Source organism: Pundamilia nyererei, unplaced genomic scaffold (assembly GCF_000239375.1).
Source record: "Pundamilia nyererei isolate P.nyererei 1_Seehausen unplaced genomic scaffold, PunNye1.0 scaffold00294, whole genome shotgun sequence".
Lineage (NCBI taxonomy): Eukaryota > Metazoa > Chordata > Actinopteri > Cichliformes > Cichlidae > Pundamilia > Pundamilia nyererei.
In genome coordinates this window covers 447,318-461,260 of record NW_005187695.1, presented here as the reverse complement: position 1 = coordinate 461,260, position 13,943 = coordinate 447,318, and the positions used below count along the sequence as shown (strand labels likewise).

The following is a 13,943-nucleotide window of genomic DNA, read 5'->3' as shown; positions in this document are numbered from 1 at the left end:
CACAACTCTGATCATGACAAATCTAAGATGAAGTGTTTTCTCTGTTGTCTTTTCATTGTGATCTCCCTTGAAAATCCTTGAAATTGTCCTGGAATTACCACTGATGAGGATATTCTTAAGTCTAAACTCTGCAAACCATCTCGTCTCTCTGGCAACGACACCATATCCCCACACGCCGTCACAGGCTGGACGACTGTACAGTCACACATATAAACACACTGAAATTCATTTGCTTGTCCAGGCTGAATCTCTGAAACAGCTCCACCTCTGCTGCCTGATGCTGTAACTGCAGCTCCATTCAACTCTTTAACTCGGTTATGAGATATCCTGTTTTAAATGGAACTGTTTAGCTGGCAGATTTAAACCATTATTACTATCTTGTTATTGCTGTAAATGATTTCTAATGGCTCACCTACATCTCATTCAACATCTACAGCTGTGGCTCAGACTTTGGAAATGACCAGTGTCAGGAAAAGAACAATAGAGAGAGAGAGCATGGCCTCTAATGAGTTTTAACAAACTTGCGATGTGTTGTGTAGATGTCCTTGTCGTCCCTTTGAACTCAACTACAAATCAGTCAGTTAACCCTGCAGTCACGTTGCATTTGGTTATGATTTAGAAAGCTGCAACACTACCAGCTGACACTGTGGAAACAGCTCTATGGTCAGAATATCCAGAGACTTTATAGAACAACAGTATATATTAGTAGTCTAACTATGATGTCATACCAAAGTCACACTATTGTGTTGTCATATTATCCTATAAGATGTAATGCTTTTAGAATGTGTAAATAATATATTTCCAGTGCTTTGTATCCTGCTGCAGTGAGGCTTTGGTCTTATGTTGTTGTTAGTGTTGTGCACTCTGAAGGGTCGAGTATGGGATCCATGGTGGACGTTATTGTGACATTACCCAACCAAACTTTGATTGTAGAGACCGCACTATTTACTCACACATAATTTACTGTTAACATTCTTTTTAAAATATATTTTAAAATCGTTTTTGAAGTAAAAACTGAAAATGATCGAGCTTGTGACTAGAAGTTTTCTTTTTTTAATATTGTGTGAGGGTAAACTGGAAACCTTTGGACTGATAAGATGGTGTCACCTTGGCATTCTCAGAACTGTGCTGGGAATCTTTTATTGACATTTTTATAGACTAATAAAAAAATCAATTAATTGGAAAAAAAATAACGGGCAGATTATTGAATAAGGCTTCGCTCAGTGCATCATTAAATCTAGACGTGGAAACACTGGAACGTTAATTATATGTAACCTTGACATTTATGACTCTACAAGAACTCAGCGCAGTTGAGAAAAGCGGCTGAAATATAATTGGATGCCACTGTGAGTGGGATCAAACTGTGCGGACATGTGACCACGTTCAGCAGAGCCACTCACTGAAAACTAACCCAACAAGTTTGTTCTGTTTTTATTGTGTGAAAAACTGAAGCGGCTCACGCTGACACGAGTTAGCTCGTTATATTGATCATATATTGCCTGCCCGGGCCTCCTGTAGGCTACCTGTTAAATACCAAAGCTTGTTTTTGGCCATTTGTGCCGATGCGTTGATCAGATATTGATTATGGGCGCACATATGCAAGAAACGCAAAGCCAAAGAATGCGCGTGTGTGCAGTGGAAGCAGTGCTGAAGTTAAAGTCACCGTGCAAATGTCAAAATCTTTGAGGTTTAGCCTCTCTCTCTCTCGCTCTCTCACTCGCTCTCAGAGCTCGTGCAGGCTCGCTCTCTCCCCCCTCCTCGCTCTCTCCCTCACACTCAGCCAGCCGGTGCTGCAGTGGCTCAGTCGCAGAGCGCTAGCGCGGCTGCTTTTCCGCGGTAACTCGTTTCATCCGTCGGGACACGACTGCGTCCACGGATCGTAGATGCAGCCCTCCGTTTGCGCCGCTTCGTCTCCAAACACGCACCCGTCCGACCCGCTTGACGTCTTCCGCGCGGACTCCGGCGTCTCGTTCGTGCGTCGCGATTGCGTAAAAGTCGTAAGTAGCTAAGGGACGCGCTGTCCAATAATCTTGATCGATCGCAGGCCGGAAGCACGCGTTAGTTTAGTTTGGACAATTGTGTCGATGTGCGCGGAGATGGAAAGTTGACCGCGTTCTCACATGATCGCCGCGAGCTCTGCAAAGTAAACGACTCTGTCCCGAAAATATCCAGCATGCAATGCATAATTAATCAAGCATTATGCACAAACACACGCCGATTAATTATTTACTCGATCTGCTAAACACTTGCAGTTTAAAGTAAATAGGTGTCCGCCACAGTATCTGCAAAGCGCAACATAAAGTCCAAACACACTCCAGGGCGGCCGGACACGTGTTGAGTTCAGTGTACGTTTAGCTGTGGGATTGTTCAGAACAGCCCGACCTTACAGCTGCAGCACCGGGGTCAAGCTGCTCCGGTTCAGCTCACCTTGAACCATGCTGGTAATGTGCACGAGTCCTCCGCGGGCAAACCGCCCAGCCCGAGGCCACGCGGCGCTCCTCCGGGCATCTCTCATAATCCTTCTCCTCCTCTGGCCACGGCCGTCTGCAGGCAAGAAGAAGCTGTACATCGGAGCGCTGTTCCCCATGAGCGGAGGCTGGCCGGGCGGTCAGGCGTGCATGCCCTCCGCTCAAATGGCCCTGGACCTGGTGAACAACAGGAGCGACATCCTGCCCGACTACGAGTTGGAGCTCATCCACTACGACAGCATGGTGAGTGCATGTGGAGGAGAGTCAGAGGAGGTGCGCACTTAAAGTGATGTGTGTGTGTGTGGTGTCAGCCCCTGAGGGATGTCATGATCTGCCTCTCAGATTATCACGAGGGCTCTTGTCATTTTCTCAGTTCTGTGAGTGTTTTGTTCAATTCTTTTCTGATTAAAAACAGAGAAAGAAATCCTGGCTTTTATTTCCAGTTTTGATTGCAGATTTATGAAATTATACTGGCTGCCTTTTTTATTTTTTAGGATTGCTGGTTTTCTCCAAAGTTAAAGATCATTAGGAACTGCTTTAATGATAGCTCACCTCATCAGGAGAGGTTTTCTTTGAGTATTGTAGATTTTGGGGTCATATTTTTTGAACATCATACTCTTTGTGATGGAAGCGTCTTTACTGATGTTTGCCAAATACCAAAAAATCAGGTATCAGGTGAAAATGTCACTTTTTCTAAGGAAGTGCTTTGGTTCTTTCATGTTTTTATCTCTGGGTCACCCCGCTGACAGCTAACCCCCCACAGTCTTTGCACTCTGTGCCACATTCATTTTGCTAAATGAGCAAACACACCTCCTGCTTGTTGCTCATCAATCATTCATCATGGTGGTATTTTAAAATGTCAGCATTATCGACCAATATAAATCCAATAATCATCCCTCCAGCTTGTTCAGATACTGCCCTTTTTAACCACCCACGCCACCCGAATCAACCTTAATCACAATCCGGGTTATTTCTGTGAGTGAATAATCCTCGTCTTTGGGTTCTCACTGCTGCATATCCTGAAGTTTTTCACTGAAAGGAAGTGTTTTTCTCAACAGTGGGATGAGTGCAGACACAGATTTGTTTAAAAAAAGCAATCCTCTGTCTCTTCTCTTGAGGGTTGTTATCAATCATGCTGCAGGACAGATGCCTGGAGAGTTGGCTGGGGCACCAAACAGTTAACTGCACAGGGACTGGTTAGAAATTTGCTACGAGCTTTATTCTGATTGGTGTACAAGGCTCTGCATTGGAATCCTGTTAAACAGAATAGCAGGGAAAGAGAGAGTGTGTGTGTGTGTGTGTGTGTGTGTGTGTGTGCATGTGAGAGAGAAAGAGAGCGAGAGTTGGCATGGCAACACAGTTACTCTTGAAGCACACCACAGAAACAAACAAGGATTCAGCTCTGTGGAAATATGTGTGCAAAATCATACGCTGGATGTATGCAGAGCTGATGGCACAGAGCATTTTGTTAGACATACACCTCGTTCTTTGCACTCGAAACAGATTAAATACGTGCGTGTGTCCTCCGATTACAAGTGTAGTGAAGCAGGCATCTGCAGACGTAGCAGCCATAAACATAAAAATAAAGCAAGGAAGAGATTTCAGAGGGATTGGAAAACATCTCTCCTCGTGCTTCAGGAGTCGCTGGCGCCTCCGGCTCGCGAAATAGATGCAGATCCTTTTTGAAGGGAAAAGCTCAAAGAGGCTGGTGTAACATTGTCTGAATGATACTGGTTAATTCCTTGATTTTAAGTCCTGGCGGGAGGGGGAGGGGGAATTTATTGCTCCTACTCTGGGTACAGTGTGGTCAGAATGAGGTTTTTACTTTTTGATTGCAAACGTTTTTCACCTGGCTGGAATGGTAATGAGGATGACAGTCTGAAAACCAATTATAAAGAAGGAGATTAATTATGATATTTGCATGCAGTTATGAGAACCCATTCCACATCCTTGTTTGGTCTGAGAAGAGATCGGCACATTTGAAGCACAACTTGGTGAGATTAAGACGAGGGTTTAAATGGCTCTTTGTTTGCATCTCGAGATGAAGGCTGCGGAGTGTAATTATGCATCAAAGACTCTTAACTGGAATTTATTATGATGAGAAACTTTTATTGCATCTCTAAATGATTAAATAAAAGAAATGCATCAAGGGAGACCTATTATGCATATCTTCAGGTCCATATTTTTATTTGTGCGTTCTACCAGGGTAGCTTTGCAATTAAGAAACAAACATTATTAACGATGTGATCCTCGTTCACCTTAGTGCAGCCCCATTTTCGCTCCTCTTTCCTTACAGCTACCTCCCCTTTTCCTTCTGATTGGCTGTTCCTGCAAAACAAAAGGTGGGTGAATACTGTCAAAGCTGTCTGACGTTGTCATATTTTGGATATCTGCTTTCTTTGACATCTTAACAAACAAAGATTAGAAAAGACAATGCAACTCTGAATAGCAGACCGTATAGGAAAGATGGACATAGCCTCCTGGTTCTCAGTTATTGGTCAGCAAAGTTCTTTGTGAAGCCTCAATCTGAGTGTTTTGAGGTCGCTGTCAGAGTTTGGACGCGACGAATGAGCCGTGGATCAGACTGAGAGAAAGAAAGTGAGAGACACTGCAGTTTAATAGGCTAGCAACTTGTCACAGCGTGCGACTGAAATTTACGACGACGAGAGCCGTTTCCCCACAGACCTATAAAACCAGAATAATAGGTAAACAGAGGAAAAGAGCTTCACTGGCTTCTTTGGGAGCTGGAAGCTACGCCCGTGTTTGAGATGCAGCCCAGCAAACATGGCTCAAACCCCGATGTCATGTCCCTGGTCATCTGATCTGAACTGTAAGACAGACGGGTGTTGATGTTGTTTCGAGCTAAACTACAGGTTTAGTGTTTATCAGATTATGACAATGAAAGAATGAAATTAAAATGTGGTTACTCAGTGGTAAAACAGACATTCATCTGACAGCTTCTCCACATAGAAAAAGTAGTATTACTACTGTTGGCATTGGCCTGTTTTTACAATATAGGCTGAAATTTGAAGGAATTTACATTCTTTCTCATTTATATTGTGCTAAACGTAGCACATCACAAAGGCTGTAGCTCTGCTCCTTGTGCTCGTGCTATGCACCCTGTGATGGGAGTCCAGTTAGCTCAGTAGAATGAGAAATAACCTTTGTGGAATATACTTTTCTTTCTTGCAGCAAAGTCTAACAAAGACCTCCAGGCCATATTCAATGTGTATGTTTAGCTCATAAGAAAGCTTTGGTCTGACTTTTGTTTTCAAAGTGTTTTTCAACCACAACTAGACGTCGACAAAAGACCACCAGCTCACAGTTATTCAACATCGCAGTGTGAGCTGGGAGACTAATATACTCAAGAACTCCCACTGTCTACACTCCCGGCCTCATAGCGGGCAATTGTAAGGTAGTCCGGCACGAGTCGGGCTGTACGGAGATGTGGAACAAAAATGTAAATTTCACGGGGTAAACTTTTTTCTTCTGATTTATAATAGTGCAACAACATATATATATAATTCCATATTTATATATTTGCTTTACAGTTAAATGCTTTTCCTGGATACTAAGGATGTCACAGCACAGGTTCACTTAATAGCATCCACCATTTTGATTCAGGCATGAAGCAAAGGACTTCTGGCAGCAGTCACCTTCAGCCGCCAGCACAACCAGCTGCTCCTTATACACACATGGAAATGTCTGTTGTGGTGCTTCTTATGTGTAGTTGTTATTTAGAATCAGATGGCACTGAGAGAGGACGTCCTGTTGTAAAACCTTTACAGACTAACGAGTGTTTATAAGCAGAACGACAACATTTTACTGGTAAATCTGCAACAGTGTGGATTTACTTCAGTTCAGACGCTTTAGCGATGGTAGATCTGCAGAAACGAAATTCAAATGTGGACACTTTTGTCCAGGAGCAGGTGTAAATGATTATTTTAGCTGTTTGGCTCTATGCACTCCCGTTCATTGAGGGCTATTCTGCAGCCAGAGTCTGTACAATGGGATTAATAGGAAGTGAAATGGCTCTTGTAGATCGGCTCTGGCTGAGCTTTTGGCTCACAGGGATTACTTGCACATTCACTGACCTCATTATTTAAAACTTTGTCCATCTTTAATGTGAGCATCGAGCGGTGTAACAGTACACCCGTATGTGGCAGAAAATCAGAAAAAGCAGAGTAGTTCCACCTCTGACGTTTGACTTAGCAAACAGGTGACAATTTGGGCGGGGAGTATGGAGCGATGTCCTCAACTTGTTCAACATCATAAAATATTTATGAAGCTCTACACTTAATCCCAGCCTGTCTTTTAAATGGATGAATATACCCCGTGGTAGCAGAACGGCTTGTTTCTCTGGCTATTCTGGCGACAGCATCAGACTATTTACAGCCTTCTGAGATGTGCGCACACATGCACACACAGGATCGCGCGCAGACACGCGCTCTCCACACAGGCTGTTGCCATGGATATATCAAAGCCGAGACTGCAAACTTTGATCAATTATTAACAGTGATGAGTGAGACGGTGGAGATGCAGAGAAATGGCGGTGAAACAAGGTGCTTCCCTCACTTCCGTTTTTGATTTTAATTGGCAGCCGTGACACAATTTTCCATCCGCTGTGGCATAACTCGTATCCTTCAGTGGTCCTCGTGCATGTCCGTTGGCACACGAGCCTGAAGTGTGGTGCCAGACGCAATTATGAGGAACTAAGGAGATGTAGCTCTGCATGCTTTGAGATTCAATATTCAGGCGGTCCCCCAAGCCTGATCATATCCCCTATTCACACTTTTTATATTATTCAATCTGGAGTGTAATTAGATGGCATATTATGACGACCAAGTGTGTTTTCTCATTCTTCCTAGCTCAGGGAAACTTCAGTTTCTTTCAAAGCTTCTCGCCAGCTGGGTATGACTGATTGGAGAGACTACATGGGCATGTTAACATGACACCGATATTGGCTGCAGGAATTTCAGCACCAAGGACAGCAGCTGAAGTGCCTATCTTTTGTGGGGTATGTGAGTGTGTGTGTAGTTTTATGTACACACACAGTAGCATTAATCTGGGTGTGTGACAGAGAATGTGAATGTGACCATGAATGGCATTGGGGGCCTTCATTGCTGCTGCTCTCATGAGCCAAGGAGGAACAGAAATGAAAGTAGAAATGGTGACGACCCCAGGGGGCTGTAGCAGACAGACCTCCAAGAATAGCAGAGATTCCTCAGCCTTTATTGCAAACCTGCCAACACCCCTGCTTGCCTCTGTTTTTTTATAAGGAGGCCATGTGCTTGCTGATTATGTTACCAAAGGCTTTGTTTGTAAGGTGAATGACTGAAACGTTCAACAACTGGAACAGATTTTTTTCTTGCAAGTACATCCAACTTCTGCCACTTACCTTTAAAGCCTGTTAATATTACATGTGGAAACAGCACATGTAATATTCCATATCTTGGAAGATATATCTTGGAAGATATATCTTCCAAGATATATCTTCCATATATCTTGGAAGATATATGTTGCCACTGTGGAAAGCTTAGTTATCAGGAAATGGTAGCAAACTTGGTTAGAGACACTACTGGTACATGACACAAAGAGAAGTATCTGACAGTTAAGGCTGCATAACATGCAAAAAAGAGAAAAAAGAAAGAAAGCACACAGCTAGTCGCTACAGCTACCTGCGTCACCACGCACCTGTCGGTCAAAGCCGTCGTGCCTTAAGTAAACATTTAAACAACAAAGAAATCCCCCCATGTTAATCTAATTAAGGGAGAAATTAGCTAGTGTCCAATAGGGATGGGTACCGGTATCCGGTGCCATGATGGCCCAAAAACCCGAAGAGGAGAGTCCTGGCCCCGAGCCCTGCCAGTGTAGCAGAAATGATGAGGATGATGATGCAGCAGCAGCCGTTCTTCTCTGCGTGAGTAGCTTCATGTTGTTCGTGTGTAATTTACGTTGAGTAGGCTAACCACGTTATTACATTAATGCATGTAAGGTGAACTAGCAAACATCATCATAGCTACATGCGGCTGTCTTCTTGTTTGATGGCAGATACTCCCTTCACCCTGGACAAAAAGGATAAAATGACCAAAGAAAAAGTGGAAAACAGTTAAACATGAGAGGTTTTTGGACAAAGTTTGTGTTTTTTCCATTGTTTAAGCTTCCAGCTAAGAGTGATACCATATATGCCACATAGCTGCAGAAAAGGCTAACATTGTTATCTTTTTACAAAAACCAGCTGAACACGAGAGGTTTTTGGACAAAGTGTGTGTTCTCCACCGGTTTGAGCACCGTTTAAGCACCGGCACCGTTTCAAAAGTACCGGTTTGGCACCGGTATCGGATAAAACCTAAACGATACCCATCCCTAGTGTCCAATGTTTTTCTATATTTCTCTTGTAAAGTTTGACACCAAGTGGCCTTTGGAGGAACTGCAGTTCCTCTAACAAATTAATTTTGTCGTATTAGAATCAGAAAACCAGTGGAGTTGCCTCGTGCAGCAACTCCACCAGTTGAATTTTGATGGTTCAGGTGTTAATTTTTGATTTATAAGTGACCACCTAATGAATCTGCAACGCTATAACAGCAGTTTCTCTCGTAGCTCTATCTATCTCCCCTCACTCGTGATTAAAAACATCTCCAAGATTGGTCAACATGCTCAATTGGTGGCTTCAGCCATCTTTTATATGCAGTGTGTGGTTTTAAAACAAAAAGCTTCTGTATGATGGGTTTGGCACTGGTTTACCATGAATTGATGTTTGAACTTTTCCATATCATTTTCATCTCTGCACAGTGTTCCCATTATACTATCAAAGGTTTCATTTCTTGCTTTCATAGAAAAATGGCATGATTGAAAAGTACAGCTATGTAGTCTGGTGCTATTTCACAATTGTGTTCAAAAATACACCCTTTCATTATACACCTATTACTGCCTGCTAACCATTTCCTGTTATGTTATTCAAAGTGAAAAGAACATGGAATAAGTAACTGTTCAAAGCAAAATAACTGAATCACCTTCTTAGAAAACTTCCGTCTAAGCTGGTTTTTGTGTGCGTGCCTCCATCTGCTTTTATTATTATGATTAAGGGTTTTAATAGCAAAATTAACTCGAGCAGCCTGTTCAGGGATCTTACAAACACTCTGTTACGATTTAAAGGGCTTCTGTTTAATATTGGTTGCTCAAGGCATTTTAAAATGTTTTTTTAAATTTGTTTTCTATTATTTGTAATTGTCTTTCACAACATCAGTATTACTGTTTTTTTTATTTCAACTCAAACATGCTAAATTGTATATATACAGAAAATAATTGCAGGTTTCCCACTGTTATTACTACTGTCATCAATGCCACAGTCACACTAAAAGAAACATTGGCTGGAGACTGCGGCGCGATCACAGTTATTGCAACTACGTACTTGCAATTTGGTTGCCTTTGAAATGGTTACTTTGAAAAGGGGGACCAGGTCTGTAAGCACTCGTAGTCAGCTGCTGTCTTCAGAGCGACTGTGGTGCGTCAAAACGGCGATAAAACAGCATTCGGATGGAGTCAGTCTGCTACCAGGCTGATCAGGATGTGATAGAGACTGGGGTCAAGCTGGCAATTACGAGCAGCCTGTTTGTAATACTACGGAGATTAAATGATAAATCAGCAAATAGGTTGTGATGTGTTGGCATCACATTAAACAGAAGTTCACATTAACTACTTATAACTACAACAAGTTGTTGCTGTAGGACAGCGGTTTAGCTATGAAATGACACAGCTGCTTAGCAAAACACATTTTCTAGTACCAGAATACCAGTTGAGTATTGCAAAGAAATGTGCACTCATCACTACTCATCAGTGCAGACTGACTCCGATTGATTGCAACGTGTTGGCAATCTGTCTGCATTTCTAAATGATATAAATAAACAGCAGGTATTTCCAAAGTTTTGCAGATCTGTGATTGCAGTCACTGTGAAACGTGGCTCGAACACTGGGCAACAATTTAGCTGTTTCAATGCAATAACTAGTCAGCTACCATTTTGTTTCTCTTTTTGTTTTCTAGTTGTGAGGAGGTTGCGTTCCTGTTTTTCCTCAGGTGTAACCAAATCATTATATCCTGGCTAGCTAGCCTAGTGTGCTTTGTGAACATTTCTAAGCTCCAAAGCCTGACAGCATGCCAAACTTACGGATGCACTATTTGGATCTGCTGTCAGTGACACCAGGCTGATCCATGTAGTTCACTTACACGTTGTTCTGTATTTTTTTACTCAACCACAAACTGTGTTTAAGTGAGCTGACATGACTGGAAAGCAAAGCTTTCCCTCGCTCACTCGCTCTCACTCCCACAGTGTAACTCTGGAAGTTTTTATGTCTCATCAGTATATTAATATTATTTCACTTGCTCTATGCAAAGAGGTGCACACACAGCGAGACTGAGAGCAGAGGAAGAAGAAACTGGCGTGTGAGTAAAACTCAGTAAAGTGCAGCAAAGACTTGTCATTAGGTCATTAATGTTTTTTTGTAAATGTTTATTTTTATGTGTTTTGGGTCTGTTGGGTTTTTTTGGGGTTTAAGTCTTTGATTTTTTGTCCAATTTATTTTATAAAGTTAATAAAAGTATTCCTCAGAATACTAGTAGCCTCAGTGAAGCTATATGCAGTCTACTTCCTGTAGCCACAGTGAAGCTACTCATGCACTGTGTAAGAATGGGAGCATCTGATCTGAGAGGCCTGTCTTTATCATTCTTTGATGTCATACTGGTTCTGATGGTCCATGACCTTTACTCATGCAAAGCCATGTTATGTTTAAAAAATACAGATTCTTTTCTTCGGCTCTAACCTAAAGGAAATCTGTTTTTGATCCCCAGCGACTGGGTTTTTGCGCTGGTTTGTCATGAATTGAAACAGCTTGAGTCTTTTCTCGTCTTGCTGCCCAGTGTTTCAATTTTGCTTCTGTTCAAGCAAAGATTTAATTTCCTGCGCGCACAGAAACAGTGAATGATTGAAAGCTTCAACTATGTCTGATGCCATTTTGCAATTGTGTTCCAGACTAGACCCCTTCATTTCATACCAGTGCGGCCTGTTAGCCACATCATATTAAGATGAAGGTGGAAAGTGCGAGGAATATCTAACTGCTGCTGGGTAAAACTGAATTTGTTTTTTGATAAACACCAGTGTCAGGTTTAATGATGGCGCCGTTTCACAGAAAATGAAAGCCTATTTTATTGTAAATTTACTCGTTGTCTGTAATAATTAGGCTTTCTACCTGAGAAGTAGTTTTTGACTAATGTGTGCCGAATGTTTGTTCATTTTCTTTGCACACATTCAGCTGCAATCATTAGAAGTATTTTAAAGTAAAGCTCTGCATGCAAGCCTGTTAGTGTAACTACATATATACAGTATAGAGAGAGAGTTAGCAAAACCCTGACTAAGCAAGTTGTCTCAGTGTGAATTCTTAAAGAACATCCACGAGGTCAGAAACTGCACTTTTAATTCTTCATATATTAGGCAGCAACTTATTTGCGAAATTGATGGAAACAAGCCGTTATTAAACGTGTAATGTGCTGTGGTAAGGACAGATTGATGAAATAACTCAAAGATAATTAGCGTGGGCGGTGAATCACTGCTCAGAATGAAGTTAAAACACTGTAACACAAGAAAACTAACAAGCTTCCCCTCAGCATGCAGCCAGCCCACAGCCACAGTGACAGAGAACACAAACAACCTTCGGGAAAGACACTGTTTAACAAGCTGAAGGCGTCAATCTGCATCTTCTTCATATGAAGATAAGGCAACAGTTATTTTTATGAGGAGCTGAGAACCATGTGGTTTGTATCCAGCTGATTTCACCCAGTGAGCTGAAGTGATCTGTGAAATGAGCAGGTATGGTGATTGATGGGAAAGAAGACCTGCAGCCTGTCTGCGTTGCATTGCACAGGCTTGGCTGTTTCTGTTCAGTTCAGTTTTAGTTATGCACTCAAAGTGAGGTCAGTGCCTTACATGACCGTGAGAAACCCGACGATTCCCTTTGAGCAAGCACTTACCCTAAATAACACAAATGTTGTGAAGCTGTTTACCACGTCAATATTAATTGTGTTAACCCACCAAATAATGATAGACTGAGGGAGCAATTTCACACTCATTCATTCGCCTGAAAACTTTAATCACTGATGATTCGGCTTTGGTCAATATTGTCATGAAGTAACAGAATTTCTGCAAAGATAAACGGCAAAATCCAGCTTAATTCAGAGGTCTTACAAATCCACTCAAACAGGATCCACAGTGGGAGTTTGCACTGCTTTCTACTCCCAGCCCGTCCATGTTTTGGAATTGTGTTTTTCATGGAGGGCTAAAAATAAACACATCAGTTTGTTTGTCAATAATTAAAAATATCAATTTGATTTAAAAACATAAGCAGTTGTTTCACTATTATTAATTATTCTGTGCTTCTGTCAACACCACCCATCAGAGTCAAGGGGCGGGGCCTAATCAAACCCTGACCTAATCAAAAACATTTATTTGTTCCGGGCTCGCAGTGGGTATTTCTCAGAGTTTGTATTGCACACTTGTTAGTTCCTATTGGACCAGTACACTCAGGAGTCCAGACATCCGAGGACAGGAGGATGCAGCGTACTCAACGACATCAGCTCAGCTTCACTGTTTACTTTACTGCGTTTCATGATTAATGTTTACGATGAAAGTAGCACATAAGAGACCTAATTACCTGTGTTCTTTCCAAACACACACACGTTTTTAAAAGCCCTCTGGCAAGATGCTCAGCTATAAAAGGGCCATTAATGTGAAATTATTTTAAAAGGTCATAAACGCTGGACTCATTTGGATGAGGTAAAGAAGTGTACACCGGCAGATTAAATTCAATATTACTGATTATTCAAGCGACAGTTCAGCAGTCGCTATGCATCTATACACTCACTGCTCATCAAAGAAAAAAACACACAGAGCTAATAACTCAAGTAGACTTCTATAACTTATAATAGGCAGCTGGTGTTTAGAATACAGTTGGATAAATATTAAAAATGAATAATTTGATCATCTCTGGAACAGGCCTGACATTACTCTTCAGGAACATCATCAATATGCAAGTCCAGATGTTTCTGCTCTTGGTGAAAATGCTCAGTTTCCTCTCTGTTTTAAAATATTTTTAATGTTGGTTTTATTGGAAAATAAGGTGTCATAAACAAGTTTAACACATCTGAACATCATGAAATAAAGACAAGCAAATGATTCTGTTGAAAATAGAATACAACACTCCAGTGGTGCATCATGGTTCACTAAAACGATCCAGTTATGAAGCTTACCTTTAATCTGAAAATGAACAAACCATCACCGGTTAGATATCATCTCTGTGATTTATATCCTGTGTTTACCCCCGAGTGAGAGGTGAGGGGTTTTGAAAACAGTGTTCTGGGAGCAGGCTGTTCTCAGCAAGCATCATGAGCTCCGATTGGCCGATCAGCTGATCGCTGAGATGAGCTGG

At 41.8% G+C, this 13,943-nt stretch overlaps 1 protein-coding gene across 5 annotated transcripts in view; it reads left to right on the top strand.

Moving 5' to 3' along the window:
• Positions 1 to 13,943, top strand: part of gabbr1a (gamma-aminobutyric acid (GABA) B receptor, 1a) — a 122,832-nt gene that overhangs the window by 41,746 nt on the left and 67,143 nt on the right. For 4 of the 5 annotated variants that reach the window (XM_005750960.1, XM_013915379.1, XM_013915380.1 and 1 more), the window contains one exon: positions 2,551 to 2,711. In XM_005750960.1, coding sequence (XP_005751017.1) covers positions 2,551 to 2,711 — 161 coding nt within the window. Of the gene's footprint in view, positions 1 to 2,104; positions 2,712 to 13,943 lie in introns of those variants that run through there. The other variant, XM_013915381.1, reaches the window with a different exon arrangement.